This window comes from Sinocyclocheilus anshuiensis, unplaced genomic scaffold, assembly GCF_001515605.1.
Source record: "Sinocyclocheilus anshuiensis isolate Anshui unplaced genomic scaffold, SAMN03320099.WGS_v1.1 scaffold2232, whole genome shotgun sequence".
In the NCBI taxonomy this organism is placed as follows: domain Eukaryota; kingdom Metazoa; phylum Chordata; class Actinopteri; order Cypriniformes; family Cyprinidae; genus Sinocyclocheilus; species Sinocyclocheilus anshuiensis.
This window is the reverse complement of record NW_015547816.1, coordinates 101829-119704: the sequence shown is the minus strand read 5'-3', so window position 1 is coordinate 119704 and position 17876 is coordinate 101829. Positions and strand designations below refer to the sequence as shown.

Here is a 17876-nt window from a genome sequence, read left to right as displayed (position 1 = left end):
CACACACACACACACACACACACACACACACACACACACACACACACACACACACACACACACACACGAGTGTAAAGATGTGAACAAGATTTTGGATTCAGAATGCAATACTAGCACACTGCTTACTGCATACTTAGGAGTTTCCTCTGAAATGGCTTAAAGGGGTAAAAACCTTAAAAACAAAGCATCATTGTTGAAAGTAGATTCAAAATGTCTAATAGAAGAATTGAAAGTACAGGGAAATATATGTTTTCCAAAAGGCAGATACATTTTTCCTAATTTTCACTTATCTACACAACAAACAACGGACACCACCAAGGGTGCACTGGCCATATACGGCATATAGGACTTTTCCTGGTGGGTGATGAAGTATCTTGCTCCGTCTATTTAAATATTGCTTCAACCCTGGAAATATGAGGAAATATTACGAAGTCTAGAACAGATGCGTCAGCAGAGAAAATACTGCACAGGCCGAGCAAGCTCACTGTTTACGATGCTCGAAATTTAGAAGAAAATTCTAAACATTGAATTTGGGGTAACCAAGGAAAAGCTATATTGCATATATAATTCTGTTGTTTTATAAACAATGACAAAAAATATATTATATATTCTATATATATTCTATTGTATTCTATTCTATTCTTAACACTTTTACCCACTTATGTATATATGAATAGAATAGAATAGAATAGAATAGAATAGAATAGCCATGTGGGGATATTTTTGAGTGATGATTCTAATGGTAGTGTTGTAAAGTTCATTTTGGCAACAAAAATAATGTTTTTTTTTCAGTAATAAATAAATAATTTTTATATATATATATATTCCCAAAGCAACATTTTTTTTTTTTGTTTAATTTAAGTTGAGGTACTAAAAAGACTAAAACAAAACTGCAGACACATAAAAAAAAAAAACCTAATAAAACTGAAAAAATCTCAAAAAAATCTGGACCAAAATTGATGAAAACATTAAGAAAACAGAAAATATGAAAATAAAATCTAATTCAAAATATTAACAAAAACAACACTAGTACATGATTGATACTGAAATAACACCGTATGTTATTCCAAACAGAGGCTTTGTTTCAGAAGCACTATGAATCAAAATGACTAAAATCAATCTTTTCCAAACGAATGTAGCTTCTGTGAAAAAATAGAAATGCTTTGCTGTATGTTAACAAGTTAAGAAACATTAAAGAGGAAGAAGCTGCTTTCAGTAATGTTTACAGTCTGTTGTCAGCCGTCACAGCTGACATATAGTGGGGCTCTTTGTTGTAATATTTACAGGATGGGTGGGGAGCACTTCATTCAATTTGTTGCCCCCCATTTCCATCATTAAGTTTTATTCATTCTCTCCTCACTTGTTTGCTGGGCTTGAACTCTGTCTTTCAGTTCAGAGGCCTAGACAACACACAAGCTTAGAAAACATGCAACAACTAACTCAACTGTGCTACTGGACAGTGCTGGAATAGACTTTAGATCTCATTTTCATCCTCACAATCACGTTGTGTCAAATGCAAGTGTGCTATGTTAAGGTCCTAAATCGACCCAACTTGAAATTTATGGAGAGATGAATTTTCAAAAGTCTATTCTGCAAGTACTGGTTGACCTATATGATTTTTAACTGCTGATATCTAAATTTAGGTGGCCAATATAATGTCACTATGTATGTTTACAATACAACTAATTTTTTCTTATTTAAAATAAAACAGACAGGACCTGATTTTAACCATGAGCCTTGGTGAACTCAGCCGAAAAGTTGTTTCAGAAGCCAAGCAGGTTATTACATTTTGATTATATATTACGATATTCAAGTCAATATTTCTAATTTTTAAGTTTTTGTTTGTTTGTTTGTTTTTATTTAAGATGTAACATTTTATTTTATATCAGCTTTATTTCAATGAACAGATTTTTTTGATAGCTTTAGTTAATGATACTGAATCAGTATATTAGTATATTAATCAGTATATTAGCTTGTTCTTATACAATATTTACAATATTTAATTCATTATAAAATACAAACTGAAATCTCTTCATTATCAATAGGTTTTGGGAATGAAATAAGGAGGAAGTAGGTCTAACTAGTCCAGGCCTAACTAAGCTGGAATAATTATTGGATCAGTGTAATAATCTAAAATTATTGGTCTGTCAGTAGTGCAAATCTTCAGGACATTTACAAAGGTTTACAAAGAGCATGAAAGTCAAATGTACTGTACGGTAAGAACATACTTTGGGGCCCAAGTCAATCGAAAAGTTACGTCAAACAGTTTAGCTTTCAGCATCTCTATTAGAAACGGACACAGTATTTGTTTCGAAGTAAATACAAACATTTCTTTGTTACACTAAATCTCAGCTCTGAAGTCTATAAATGAACAGACTGATGTCCTACCTCTGGGCTTGTGTCTCTTCTTTACTCCGGTTTGTGACTGCTCTTCTGTTCACACTGCATTTATGCTCCAAGTCTAATGATACTACCGTGACTCAATCGACTCTTTTCTGTATTTGTCGTCACTCACTCAACACTCAACTTTTATCAGCTCCGCTGGAAACACTGACACACTCACACTTCACAGAATGAGGAGACGAGGAGGAAACATTCTGGGTGAACGCAGCTCTCCAGAGATTGTATCTGATTTACAGCAGCTCTCGGTGATGATTCGTTGATTTGTCATCAATTATTTTAAGCGTCTGCTACTGAGTGTTTTAAAACATCATGATAATCAATTATTTTTTTAATTGTTTATTTAAATAATCATCACTAAATAAAAAAAAATAATGATTACAAAGCAATTCTGTTTAAGTGTTCCATTACATTGATGATATAATGAAGCAGGGCCTGAACTGCTCAATAGTAGCTTTTTATCTTAAAGGGACAGTCCACCCAAAAATGTAAACTCTGTCATCATTTACTCACCCTCATATTGTCTCAAACCTTTTCTTTTTTCTGTTGAACACGAAAGAAGATATATTCTGAAGAATGTGTGTGACCGAACAGTTGACGGTAGCCATTGACTTCCACAGCAAATTTTTTCCCGTGATATGGAAGTCAGTGGCCAGGAACTGTTGTTTTACCGTAATTGTTCAAAATATCTTCTTTAATGTTCAACAGAAGAAAGAAACTCATACTGGTCTGGAACAGCATGATGGTGAGTAAATGATGACAGAATTTTCATTTTTGGGTGCGTTCGCGCCATGTCAAATTACCATGATTACCAGATTTCAATTTGTAAATAGCATTTACGTCTGCGTAGAATTAATTACAACTTGTAAATTCGGAATTTTCAGAGGGCCTCAATTGAAACATACAAAATGGCAGCAGCTTCAGCAGTAAAATGTAGTTTATAATCATCTATGCATATTTCTTTAATCATTTCTATAACCGCTATTAATGTCTTAATAACGCAAGATTAATCAGAAAATAATCAAAGTAATGTAGTTTAATGTAAGTAGCACAGAGTTGGATAACCAATACAACTATAATCCAACGATAACCAAATAAGCTCATTAAGCTACAATTATACTGTTACTGCTTTTGACTATTGATTGATCAAACTACACTACAGGGCATGACAGTGCGAGCGTTTCACTGGCATTTGCGACTAAAAATAAAAGTGTGTGAACTGTATAATGTGTTTAGAGGCATTTGTGTGAACAACAAAAGTTCTAACGTGTCCTTTAAAAGTCTAAAACAATTCAGTGTTATGAAATTTAAGGTCATAAAAAGTCTTAAATATCTTGAATGGTGTAACAAATGTCTTAATTATCACTTTAGGAGGTCTTATATTTGGGGATGGAAAAACAGGAATAATGAGACAGTCTTATGTTATTATTTAACTTAATAATTAACTTCAAAAGTTAATGATTTCATGAAATACAAATGAGCGTTTCAAAGTAAAAACATGGCACTGTTGCAGGTTCTAGAGCAGTTAATAATCAACAAATATCGCACATTTAAACCAATAGATTGCTTATGATCTACTGCTGATGAATTATGACAGTGTCTAAAAATGGCTGTCCAAAAAAAAAAATCTAATTTCGAATATTCGTCGAATTTAAAATAAAAATCCACATTCGAATGCAAAAACGTTGCATTCGAATTTTAGGTGTGCGTTAAGGAGGCAGCCTAATCAATGGCGCATGAGATGCGATGACGATGTAAGTGTTGTTGCAATATAATGTTTTTGTTAGCCTGTCCAGTTGAAGCCACTAGATGCGGGGCTGCTGCATTGTTCATTAAAAATATTGCGGAAAAAGAGAATATCAATGCAGAGAAGATGTTGTTTACATCAAAACTGAAACCAAGCCGTTCACACAGAACACATATAACACGCGCATTTTCTAGAGGGACATCTATCACCGCTGCACTCGCATCTCACACCTCGCACCTCGCACAAAAGAGCCGCATGTTTAGAAAGCCATGTAAAATTAATGCAAGTTCAACTTTGAAATTTTTTAATTCGAATTTTGATAATATTTAAGTACAAAATTTTAATTTAGTTTTTCAGCCATTTTGACAGCCCTAATATGTAATATGTTGTAGATGGTTGTAAAGTGCATATTTGATCTCCCTCATTTTGTTGAATGAGCAGCCAGCAATAGAAAAGCATAAACATTTCAAAATAAGAGTCCCAATGTATTTCAAGCTTATTTATAACTAATAGTCCCCTATAGTCTCCAATTATGCATAAAGCGTTTTTTTTTTTATTGGCATTTTGGTTACACAATAAGCTGTCTCTGGCATTTCATTTAAAAGTAAACTCTTGCAACTTCTGTCTGAACTTATCTGTCACAGAAAATAAGGACTAAGAACACTATTTAGCACACACACACATTTATATATATGTAACAACACACACCAAAAGACCAGCATGTTCAGATATCTATATTATATGACCATAATAATACTCTAGTAATAGCAGTAATAATCTAGTAGTAGTACTCTTCATAAATCTATGTTGTTTTCATCACGCTAGAGGCTCTAGATCATCCTAGTGTTCCCTACACTTGCAAAAGGTCTCCCATGTTCCCTTTCCTTTGTCCCATAACCCAGAAGACACAACACTGATTTCACAAGCGCACTCTGAGGAGCCTGTGCTGCATCTCACGCCACTAAAAAACTTCAGAAACAAAGATTATATCTTCAATGAAGCCTACTTTACTTTCTCTATTGGCAAATAAGTTTCTGGTTTTAAGCATAAATAAATCCAAACAAGTCTTAAAATCTTCTGCACTTTGCTTTTTTGCAAGAAAATGTCTCATGTTTTAAGGATGTCTATATTTACTAGATATACTGTATGCTGTAGACTTTAACTATTAGTCTGCTTCCTGTATTTTGTGGAATATGTTATGTGACTCAGTCTGCTCAGCCTGTTTTAAGGCATTTATGCTTACTAAGGTTTTAAAGCTACATGACCTTTCAAAAGTCTGGGGTTGTGAAGATTTTTTTAATGTTATAAATAAAAAGTCTATATATCTAGTATAAATAAAGTCTGTTCTGCTCACCAAGGCTCAAATGTATTTATTCGCTCCAAAAAAAAACCCAGTAAAAACAGTAAAATTGTGAAATTTATTTTATGATTTAACAACTGATTTCTATTTGAATATATATATATTAAAAAAAATAATAATTCTGTGATCAAAGCTGAATTTTCAGCATCATTACTCCAGTCTTCAGTGTCACATGATCCTTCAGATATCATTCTGATATACTTATTTGCTGCTCAAGAAACATTTCTTATGATCATCAATGTTGAAAAACGTTGTGCTGCTTCATAGTTTTATGGAAATTCTTTGACGAATAGAAGTTGAAAATAACAGCATTTATTTTTTGTAATATAAATCTTATTATAAATGCCTTTATTGACACATTTAATCAAATGAATGCGTCTTTGCTGAATAAAATTATTAATTTTTTCCAGGGAAACGGGATCACAAATAAAATGTGCACACCAGAGGGAGGTTACTATGAATGTGTGTTTGAAGGTTCACGCCTGAATCTTTTTTGGGAATTTTGGGAGGGTCAAAGAAAAAAAACAACAACAAGAACTCTTGAAATCTGACTAAGGAGTTGTGCTGATGACCACCTAAAAATACACTCCACCGTTCCGGTTTCTTGCGTCAAACTCCCAACCGCAGTGGCCTTGTAATCGACAAAGCTGTGAAAAAATCAAACCAGCTTGCACATCCTTATCTGTTATTATGAAACTAATCAACTACTGAGAACAATCATCTTCCGTCTCTGCCCTCATAAGAGGAGAAGTATCTGTTGACCGCCTCATTGTAATCAAAAAACAATTTCATGAATGAAAATAGATGTTTGAAGAAAAGAGTGGATTGTGAGGAGTGCTGGACTCCATCCAGTGAGCGAGTCCAGGATGTGAGGATGTTCTCGCTGATGGCCAGCGTGGTACTTGACTAAAAACACCTGCTCCTGCCACTCAGCCTCCGGCTCTGCTGCCAGATCAATATCAGGAGCGCAGAACTATACCTCTGACATCTTGACACCAGTCACAACTGCCAGCGGCTACAGGCTGCAATTCATACCAGCCTCTTAAAACTCAACGGCATGTAGCACTCAACTTGGTCACTTCTGATGTATCTAAATTAATCACCTCAAAACCAATGAAAAATCACTTTTTTGCTTGATGCTGCTCCATAATGCTGCATAAAGAATTACAGAACTTCAAGTTATACATATTCTGTTTACAACAAAAATGAGCAACAAAACTGAGAACAACTAGCTAAGTATAGCATAAATAAATAAATAAAAACTATGGCTACTTGATTTTGGGGACATTTTTTGTTAATGTTTATTATTATTATTATTTATTTTATTTTGTTTTTACTGATAAAAACCGTGATTGTGATTTAAAATGCTATTTTAAAAATATCTAGGTTTGCTGTGCTTGTCTGTGACTTTGTTTGAACTGTGCTTGTCTGTGAAATTGTTGCACAATTTGGCCTAAAATGCTGTTATTATATATTAATATGTCCATAAAACTAAATAAATAAATAATAATAATTATTATTATTAAAATAAATGAATTATAAAAGTATTATTATTACTAAACAAAAATAAGAAATATAACAAAAGAATATTATTACTAACTAAATATTGAAATATACTACTAAATATTTTACATTATAACTATAACTTTATAAAACTAATATTCACGGGTGTCTTAATTTCTTCATTTTCAAGTGTTAGACCATCAAGCGACTTATTTTGAAAGAAAATTGCAGGGAGCCCTTAAAGCTTCTTGTTTGTTGATAAGTGCTTCTCATTACAAGTATGGAAACATGGTTGACGTGTGATGCGCTCACAAATGCACGTTAATACGATCCAAACCCAGATGCAGCGATGAAGGTCGTGTAGAGCAGTATTTTCTGCAGACAGAGACGCTCTGAGCTGCGGCAAACACTGGCGAATTATGAGCTGCTCGTGTGTAAATGAACACAGTGTTGCCCTTCACTCTGAAACACACAGCGCATATATTTCTATCATGACAACTTGCGGAAGATTTTAGCATGTTAATGGATATGACAATGTTATTGCTGCTGCAAAGCAAAGCAAGTACAGGAACTTGCTACTGCCAATACATAAGCCAATACGGTGCTGTGAGTATTAAGAAATACTGCTGCTGCACAAGTAGCATATAAAATAACCCGTAGCAGATCTATACAGGTGGAGCTAGGGAAGGTGGAGGGTCAATGCTCTAGTCAAATGCTCTAGTAAATGCTAAACAGCCATTTAAATGTAAAGCAGTAAGCTCATTGGCTGTGTATGCTACATGAACCAATCAGCTTGTGCCAAGTAGTTTAACGCTGTGAATATCATCAGTTTGCGTTAACGACCCATCATCCTGCGCCATCTAGAGTTTCATGACAGAACTTGGCATTTGTTTAATTAAATCACAGCTTAATCATGTAGCTCTAGCAGAAACTATGAGGTTTTAACAGATAGATACTTAAGGGGCTGATCGTTTCTGTCTGTGCCAGACTGTGCTAGTATTAGGGTTGAAAAGGGGTGGAAAATTTCCGGAAACTTTCCAAAAATCCCTGGAATATTCCAAAAAATCCTGGAAAGTTTCCAAAATTTCTGGAATATTTCCGAAACAACTTTTTGCAACCCTAGTTAGTATTCAGCTCACTAAACATGTTGACTAAATAAAGGTGACAGTCAACATACATTCTCTTAACCCAGGTTATTGTTCATTTATTACTATAGGTATTGTCTCCTCCTAAAGTATAAACATTGAGCCTTACGTGTTACATGGGGAAAAAATAATTTACAGAAGTGCAACCAAAAGACTTGTGGGGTAAGTGGTGTAAAACAAGGGTAAACTTTGGCAATATTTTTACAAGATGGAGTAACTTGATGGAATCTTTGGGTTTCTGAACTCGAGGAGTTTCTTCTCAACAGTTAAGCTAAACTTCAAGTTTTTGCCACACGTCAGCTATTTACTGTCAAACCCCAGATAAAGTAGTAAGATTTTGTAAAAGAATAAGAATAATATAATATAGCTGGATATAACGTAACATCCATTTTTGGCCCACTGCCCTCAATCAAGTTTGATTTTTGGCCCTTTGAGGTAAAAAGTTTGAAGAAAGTAGTAGAAAGATGCTGTGGGAACTCTATAAAAAAACACAGATCCAAACTTCATCACCAAAACTGAAGACAGATCGTACAATCAATTCATTTCAGTGCAATATTTGCTTCCTGTTGTGATCCAACACCCCCATTATTACGCTTAATATTTTGGCAACAAACCAAAATAGCCCCCAAAATTCACTCACAGCATCTGAGGTATTATCCTGCGCTTCTAAATTTATGATGCTAATTTTCACCTCATGGCGGCCAGAGCCGTCTGCCTCATCTAAATGAGGATCTCACTGTCTGCCAGTGAAGCTGTCATGGTGAAACAGTCGGGGAAAATGCATGCCTCAATGAGTCTTTGCATTCGTTTGATGTAACTGTAACATTTCAGGAGAACAACTTGAACAACATTCAGAAAGCAAAGCTTCAGAAACAGTCAAAAGTGCGACTGCATATGCACATATATCAGAAAGATCTCAAAAATCACATCAACTTACAGCTAAAACACTTGAGATAGCATGAGGAGTGCACTGCAGTCACACAAGCACGGACATGAACAATGCATGACATGATAAAACAATATAAAATCATATAAAAATCCAATATAGCTCATTTAGTTCATAATTTATATAGAAGCCGATCAAAAGAAGTTGACTGCAATCTCTGATCTGGTCAAACTTTCGCCTGGACTGTATAAGAAGCATTAAAATAAAACACTTTGTCTGCTAAAACTCTCATGTCTTTGTCTCAGTTATGACTATAAATTCATCTGTATAATCATTTCAGTGGCGTTCTTCATGCTGGTACAGCTTGAAATAAACTAAAATTAAATAAAATAAAAATTAAAGGGTAAAAAGTTACAGTACAAAACATCAAGTTACAACTGTCACCTATACCTGCCCATAATAATAATGACCAGGAGTCTATTTTTTATAAACCGACTTCATACATTTGTAAACTAAAAGGTTTTGTGTAAAAAGTATGAATGCACAAATGTTTGTTTTCTCTAACAGTGGTTTTAGCTATGTTTTTCAAACACACAGTTAAAAACCCTCTTAAATTAGACAAATTTAAGATTATGTATAATAACAGTAGATTTAACCGAAAGATTAGACTCTCTTCTCAATATAATGTCAGGTTGGGGCAAGTTGTCACGTGTTTTAATGTTAAAAATTATAATAATAAATAAATAAACTATTTGTTAGCTAAAACAACCATACATACTTGTATTTATTTATTATTCATATGCTTAGTGTCTTTTAAATATTTGCTGTTTTCACTCTTTGTCTTGTGTTTCAAGATTACTATTTCAGTTTTGCTGCAAAACATGCACTGCTCTTGTCACAAAAAGTTCAGTGTATGTTTTTATTAATGTGCTGGGCAACAACGCTGGAGATGTGCAATATGTTTTGATAAAAAATAATAATAATAATAATCCCACTCTAAAATATTCACCGGGATAAAAAAGTGCGACAGCTGACCTATAACTAAAAGGACTTGACCTACAATCTGCTTCACATCATGTTTATGAAAGCGATTAGAAAGTGTCGCCAAAGTTCACCACACTTTTAAAAGAGTGAGGTCTTCATACAGACACAGGCTGCATGAGTAAATATTTGATGATGATGTTGTATCCTAAGGCGTTGTCTACTGTAATGCACGCAACGCGACGCAACTGTTGCGCTTCATTATAATAAGCGAGGCTGTCCGTCGCGTCGCGTGGATGCACAGAGCGCCGCTGGTTCTTATTACAAAGACTCAACTTGCAGAATAACCAATAACACATTAAACAAATCCCAGACGCGGTCTTTTCTGGGCATACCGCACTTTTAAAAGCATGCAGCAGAGAAAACGCATTAGAGAGAGCTGTCAGACGCTCATTCCCTGACCTGTTTTTCAGCGGCTGGCTCTTCAGCTCGTAATACGTTTTAGGCTCCTCGTGAAATTCCTCTCCGACTTCAAAGTCGGCCACGATCCCCGATTCCGACTGCATTTTCAAAGCTGTCAACTTTCGTCAGCTGCCAGGTGGAAAATTATAAGTCAGTTCAGAGCCGTACTTTCAGACGCACGGAGTGTCAAGCTGTGCGCTCCAGTAGTGCGCTGGTTTCGTTTTGTAGTCCGTTAGGAGGGCTGTTCGACTGTGGCGAATGCAGCCAAATGAAGCTTGGAACTACAAATCCCAGGAATGACGACAGCTTTGTGTCAGCGTCTTTTCATTGGCTGGCACCGAAAAGGAGGCGTTACCCCTACGACAACATTTTGCAATGAACAGTAACATTTTACTTGTTCAGTTATCATGAACATTTTTTTTTTAATTGTTATTATTCACCGCGGATAATCGTTGTATTTTTATTTATTTATTTATTCTTCTTCTTATTCTTTTTTTAAATAAACGGAGCTGCTGTATGATTTTACTCTCTATGTAATTTTGTAAACAGTACAGCTCAATGTCCACGCGATGGGAGTATAATCAAATCAATGAGATAACATTATCACCTACTATTTGACTTAGTGTCTAACATTACTAATATTAGAGGTTTCAGTTATTCTTCTGTCCAAATTTGAAATAAGTAGATTCGATAGTTTAGTTTACAAACACTATTTCAGTTGGTACAGAAAGTTATTTTCAGACAAACCACTGAAGAGAAAGTTCATGATTACTGCACACCTTCTATATTCTATATATTTCTGGTCTTATATCAGTTCTACCTGAATCAGAATGAATGAATTCATTTATGCATGCATGCCTTGTGCGTATTTACTGTAACACGCACATAATTTGTAGCACAATAAAAAGTAAATTTATATAAAAGTATATTGTAATGCCATAAAAGTTTTACAGTAAGGATTATTGGTTTTAGCCTATTGCTATATGCTGGGTTCAGTTCTGTGTCCAGCTATCAGGGTGGACATGAAGTAACCAAGAGGTTAGCCTCAGCATTATAAAGTGACATTAAGCATTCAGCATTGTTATGCGACAGGGTTTAATTAAGAAACACTCTGTGTCAGACTAATATATTTTTTAGGGAAGTGACTCTTGCAGCGACCTTCATGACACAGGCAACCAATGTGATGTTCTTTAATAATCAATTAAATAAAACACAATCATTTACAATTGTTTAGTTATCTACATTATATAATACATAATTTTATATTACATTATATTTTATTTTATTTGTTTACTTACATGTCATGTGACCATTAACTAACATCAGTGAACATGTGAACGTGCTGTTCAAATCTTAAAATCTCAGGGGTATTTCAAGTAAATATTTTATGTCAAAAATGTAATTTACTGCCATTGTGTGAACATTATGTACTCATGCAATCAATTAAAAAAAAGTATCTGTATTGTGATTATGAATATTTAAAAGTGCAACGTAATCTAATTACAAATACTTACATTTTGGAGTCGTATCATGTAATCCAGATTATATTTAATAAGTTACAGCCAGCACTGAGAATCAATATTCTGAGCAACAAAACTGAATCTTTCAGATGTGAATTTGTACACTATCTTCTGTATGATTATTCAACATCTTTTGGCATCTGTCCTGTATTGAGTGCATGATGACTTCACTTTCTTATATCAGAGATTTGGCTTAGAGATCCTCATTAAAAACAGCTTTGGGGGCCAGACAAATGTTTTACGTTTTGGCAAAGTGGTGGTTTATTTGTATTAATCTCATTTGTGCATTATAGGATTAGCTTAAGCTCCAGTGACAGTTATATCTAGGTGTAGACCTTCATACTTTTTTATTTCTATCTAAAAATCATATGTTTTTGTACAACTGAAATCATCATTATAATGCTTAATTGCAATTATGCAGTGGGTTTCCCTAGCTATATGCTTGTGTGATTTTAGCTTCCGGTTGGAGTGAACATTGAGCTCGTCACTCACTGCAGATGGTGTTTGTGTGTTGTGGGTGGAGAGTGATATATAGGGAAGGGGGATCCCATGGGCATTTACACAGTGGGCACTGAGAAGATACAAATAAACCTGGCCCTTTGTTCAGATGTTTGGGATATTGTTGTCAAACCCAAAATCCTGAGCCTCTATCCAATTCAGTTTGGCTGTACATGGAAACCTTTCAGCAGTTGTGTACTATACATGAAGAGTAATGACTACGAATTACAGTTGCTGAAAGAAGAGCCGAGGCATCACATTTGGAGAGGAGGCGCCTTGTCTATAGTTCAATAATGCCAATGTATCTTCACGTAGTGTGCAGCCTGAGTTTTATTTAATTATCGTCAAAAAGATTTTATAATTTACCACTCATGATCACAACTTTAGTCAAGTCACTAATATGTTCGATCTAAATGTGATTTGAGACATTTTGGATTACATGGATTAGTGCATGATACGCATGTCATGTATAAATAATTACTAGCCTAATAATATGTCAATACACACAAAACAGGCTGATAGTATGCTTAGTTCAGTGTTATTATTCAGTAGGCTTGCTTATGTTAACATGTAAAAGTGTTTGAATGACTTTGCTAATTAATCAGCACATATCCCAAGTTATTATATTTCAAAGAATGATTAATTAAATGATTAACTGAATCTGAATGACTAATTGAATTAATTAACGCATATATAAGACATTCGTCATAGCTAACAAAAATATGTTCTAAAAATGTTTTGCCAGTGTTCTCATTAAGTTATGACAATGTTAGGTTACACTTTATTTTAAGGTGTCCTTGTTACAGTGTAATTATACATTTATATGTTAGGGTTTGGTTTAGTGTTACCTGCATGTAATTATGCATAATTAAGTGTTATTATAATAGTAAGTAGCCTACATGTAACATGTGTAACAAGGACACCTTAAAATAAAGTGTTATCAAATGTTACTTTTGAATGTTCTCTGAATGCTCAAACCATCCATATATATATATATATATTTGTGTTATGCAAATGTTAAGGGAACATTCCATTTTATCATTTTACTTATATGGACTAATATGGACTAACCCAACTGTTGGGTTAAATATTTAACCTAGCACTTGGGTTAGTTTATATTTGACCCAAAGTTGGGTTGAAACAACTGAGCATTTTACTTTTGAATGTTCTCTGAATGTTCTGAAACAAGTAGTAAGCATTAGACAAACAACAACTATAACGTTTCAGAAAAGTTCCATGAACAATGCTTAAATAACGTTGTGGCAACGTTTTGAGAACATTATATTAAAGACCAGATAACTTTGAATGAACATTCTATTAACGTTACTGGAAGAATGTTTGTTCATAACTTTGAGAGAAACAGAACGTTAGCCAAAGTTCTCAGAATGTTAGCTGGAATTAGAATTAGGCTACCTACTCTTTTTTCACTGTATTTCGTAAGGTGCGGTCACATTCATTGCACAATTTCGTGTTCAGAAGGGTCTATTGTCCATTGTAGCGCATTGCTCATAAGTCACTTTCAAACCAAAGCTGATTTCTAATGGTCAGCGCAGAATTTGTGTGACCAGCTTGAACATGAGCGAAATTTCCGTGGGCCCTCACGCCAAACTCACAAACGTGCAAGTTCGGACTGGATTTTTGCCGCAAAATTTTGCCGAGCAACGATAAACAGCGTCGGGGAAAGTTACCTTTAAAAGTCTCTTGTAAATTAAAAAGTAATGCGTTACTTTACTAGTTACTTGAAAAAAGTAATCTGATTACGTAACTCGCGTAACCCCCAACACTGAGGATAAATATACCGCACCTTTAGCGCACTGATCGAACGAATCAGTGAATCGAGTCATTTAATTTAAACGATTCATCGAATTAATTATCACGTGTTCTATAATATTACAATCGAATATCGCGAATTCGAAATCCACTCTATTTCCCGGCAGCATCAGTGTGAGGATCTGTAATAGCGAGCTGTGTGTGTGTGTGTGTGTGTGTGTGTGTGTGATTATCACGTGTTCTATAATATTACAATCGAATATCGCGAATTCGAAATCCACTCTATTTCCCGGCAGCATCAGTGTGAGGATCTGTAATAGCGAGCTGTGTGTGTGTGTGTGTGTGTGTGTGTGTGTGTGTGTGTTGTCAGTGAGCGGAGGGCGTGTGTAGGGGATCCACACACACACACACACACACACACACACACACACAATAGCCTACTATGGATATGAGTGTGTGAGTGTGTGCAGATAACGGCATGGCCCCGGTCTGTGTCTTTGTAGCCGGTAAGGGGAAGGCGTGGTGAGTGTCTGATCACAGAAGCAACTGATGAGGGACCGAAGCAGATGCGGCGGTACAGCCGACAGCGAGCGTGTGAACTGAACGGAAACGCCCTTTTTTAATAGACAGAGGTAAGATGTATTCGCTCGTGTATTACTCAAATGACACGCTTCTGAATTATTTGCCGTTTTTCGTCTGTTATTCGGCTTTGACAACAGGCTGCACCGGAGCACGTGAAACACGACAGATTAATGGGGAGATGTTCATGGTTTATTATTTTGAATGAACAGGGCAGTTATTCGCATTTATTCAGCAATTTGTTCAGGTGGGATCTGTGCTTGACCATTCATTTCAGCATTGATAAGAACATATTAATTTATTAATTTCATACGGCCACTATGTCCTGTTAAAGCATAGGCCTATTTACATTACAAGACAGTTCACTAGGGTTTACCACCAGTGTGGCTAGTTCTTCTCTGGTTATCTGTTTCTGAACATAGACAGTATTGGGTCACATCACAGACATAGTGGTTTGTGAAATTAATATTTCCTCTTTGATGAGGGCACAGGAAATTACATGAGATGATCATTAAGTAAATATAGGCTGCATTGCATAGACCTATATAGCCTAAGCAGATTTGTATTGGTTACCACTTTACTTGTGCTAGGCTACTGTGTTCTTTTATATAAAATTACACTCAAACTGGGATTAAACTATTAATTGTCAAGTCTGTTTGTGATTCTGTTCGTGAACACAAGAATGTTAGCTGCAAGCTTAGTGATTTATGATAGAATTTGTATTTTTCCAACCCAAAATAGAAATGCATGATGACATTTGTGCAAAATGATATTACGTTGCTCCTTGCACTTTTTGCGACACTTTCAAAGTGAAATTTTCCAGTGAAGTGTTGAGTTTTAACAGATGAACATCAATCTGGCAACTTTTTAATATGTTGGTTGTTGTATGTATCGCAGAATGCTAAAAGGTTAATGCTCTTTAGCAGTTTAAAAGATTGTACTACCTAAACCAAGCCCTACTCTAAACTTAAGCAATACTGTTAACAAAAGTAAACATGAGATAAAAAGGCATTTGCTGAAGCTACCATGCTATTTAAGTGTTTGAGCTCTTTTATCGTGACTTATGTTTAACGGGACTCGCACTCGAGTGTGCAGTGCTGTACCAGGTGCGCTACCGAACAAGTTTACTATGTCAGAAAAGCCATACATATGGAACTGATTATCTGATGCAAACATCAAAACGTATTAATTTACACATTATGCACTATAAAGGTGTTTTGAGGTCATAAAATATTATGTGCAAGGAACCACCAAAAATATGTGTTTATTAATTGATAATCTGCCCTGTAATCATAATTTGTGTGAACATGATTGAAACTTGTTGGTGTTTTACTGCCTCTAGTGTTCATTTCCGCTGGAAACTGCAGTGAATTGTATGTATAGGTGCATTTCTGGAGTTTAGGTAGAGGCCTGTTTTGTCAATGAGCCAATGTTGTTATGTTTTGGGTGACCTGTTCCTTTTTAGAAACTAATATAATAACCTTTGTCTTGTCTTGTTATTTCTAAGGTCAGTGTACAGTTTCTGTGTACAGTCTATATAGTTTCTTTACCTTTCTCAATTTAACTTTGTTTATTAGCTTCAGAATTTGGAGGTAATTTGGGGAGCAGATGGGGCACTCATGTTTGCAGGACACTAGCTCATTCATATTCGAAGTCTTACCTTAAAGTAAAATAAGGTCGGACGGCTGGAGGAATATTTGCATCGCTGCATTTGCATGCCATGCTGTTGGCGCTCCAAAAAGGGGCGATGCTTTCTAAAAGCATATGAAATCATGCTGTTATGATTTTTTAAATATGCTACAAATTCCCAAAACCATGGACTGGAAAATTAGCAGCTGCACCAATAGCACTGCACAAACCTAATGAGACATACATTTACATTGACACATTTGGCAGACACTTTTATACAAAGAAACTTAGATTGCATTAAAGGTGCACGGTTTTATCAGTTATTTCTTTCCTTGGGAATCAAACCCATGACCTTGGCGTTGCTAGCACTATGATCTGTTGTTTGAGCTGCAGGACAGTCTTAAAAACGCCAAAAAATAAAGAGCAAAAACTTTACTTTATATCACAGCCGTGGCATGAACCATGATTTGCTACTTGCTAATGCTAATGCTAGAGGCAGCCATTATTAGCGGTATAGGAGACATTCTCATCGTAGAGAGTACAGTGATTTGGATATACTGTGAGTGCACCAATATTTTATGTCTGTTTTCATGTAACAAAATGGGTGTAAATGTAAAGCATTTCAAAAATAGTTTGCTTTTATCTTTGTAAATTTTTTCAAATGTCGGCACCCCTATTGTCTATCTCTGATGTATAACTTTTATAACATGTTCTAATAAAAAAAGAGTTAAAAAAATAGTATTTTTATGGTCTCAAAATTGGACATAAACAATAATGGGACCTATAAAAATCCCCATTAGTACATTATACCTGTATGCCCCTTCACCTGTTGTTATAGCTTTTTTGTTTCCCTCATATCTCTCAGGAAAAGTCTCTTTGACGTATAGCTTGTCAGCCTTGTAAACAGGAACTGGTAGTTAAAGAAGAGTCTTTGGATGTGGAAATAAGCTGCAAGCGTCGTTTCTGTGAGAAGCAACTGCAGGAATTCATGTTCAGGAAGCCCTGTCACAAACAGACAGCAACTCATTTGAAACACTAAATTAGAGAAGATAGCGCTCATTGTTTCTCATTGCAAGCCAGTGGAAGTGACAGTGTTTTTTTTCTGTGACAGTACATTATCACATCCTTTTCACTAGTAGCACATCTTCCTGTAAAGTGTTTACTTTTCGCGCGGCTTGCGTTCAAGGTGCTTTTAAGTACAAATTTAGTTAAAAGAGTAGATGACCTGGTGTCGGAGCTTATTTTTAGTTCAGTGTCGTTTCTCCTTTCCATCTTATGAAAGCTGTGCTTCTCTCAGCTCAGCTGGCCGTTTGGAGCCTCTGAGTTTCATAGTCTGCACAGACAGAGGCTCCTGATAGTCATAAGGATTTTCACAAAACTGCTAAGAAATATCAAA

General features: G+C 35.3%; 1 protein-coding gene across 2 annotated transcripts in view; it reads right to left on the bottom strand.

Annotated features, from left to right (window-relative positions):
• LOC107704626 (microphthalmia-associated transcription factor-like) overlaps positions 1-10682 on the bottom strand; it is a 48810-nt gene extending 38128 nt beyond the window's left edge. For both annotated transcript variants that reach the window (XM_016507603.1, XM_016507606.1), the window contains exon 1: positions 10485-10682. In XM_016507603.1, the coding sequence (XP_016363089.1) occupies positions 10485-10588 (104 nt within the window). In that variant the 5' untranslated portion in view covers positions 10589-10682. The remainder of the gene's footprint in view (positions 1-10484) is intronic.
• Positions 10683-17876: the final 7194 nt, after the last annotated feature.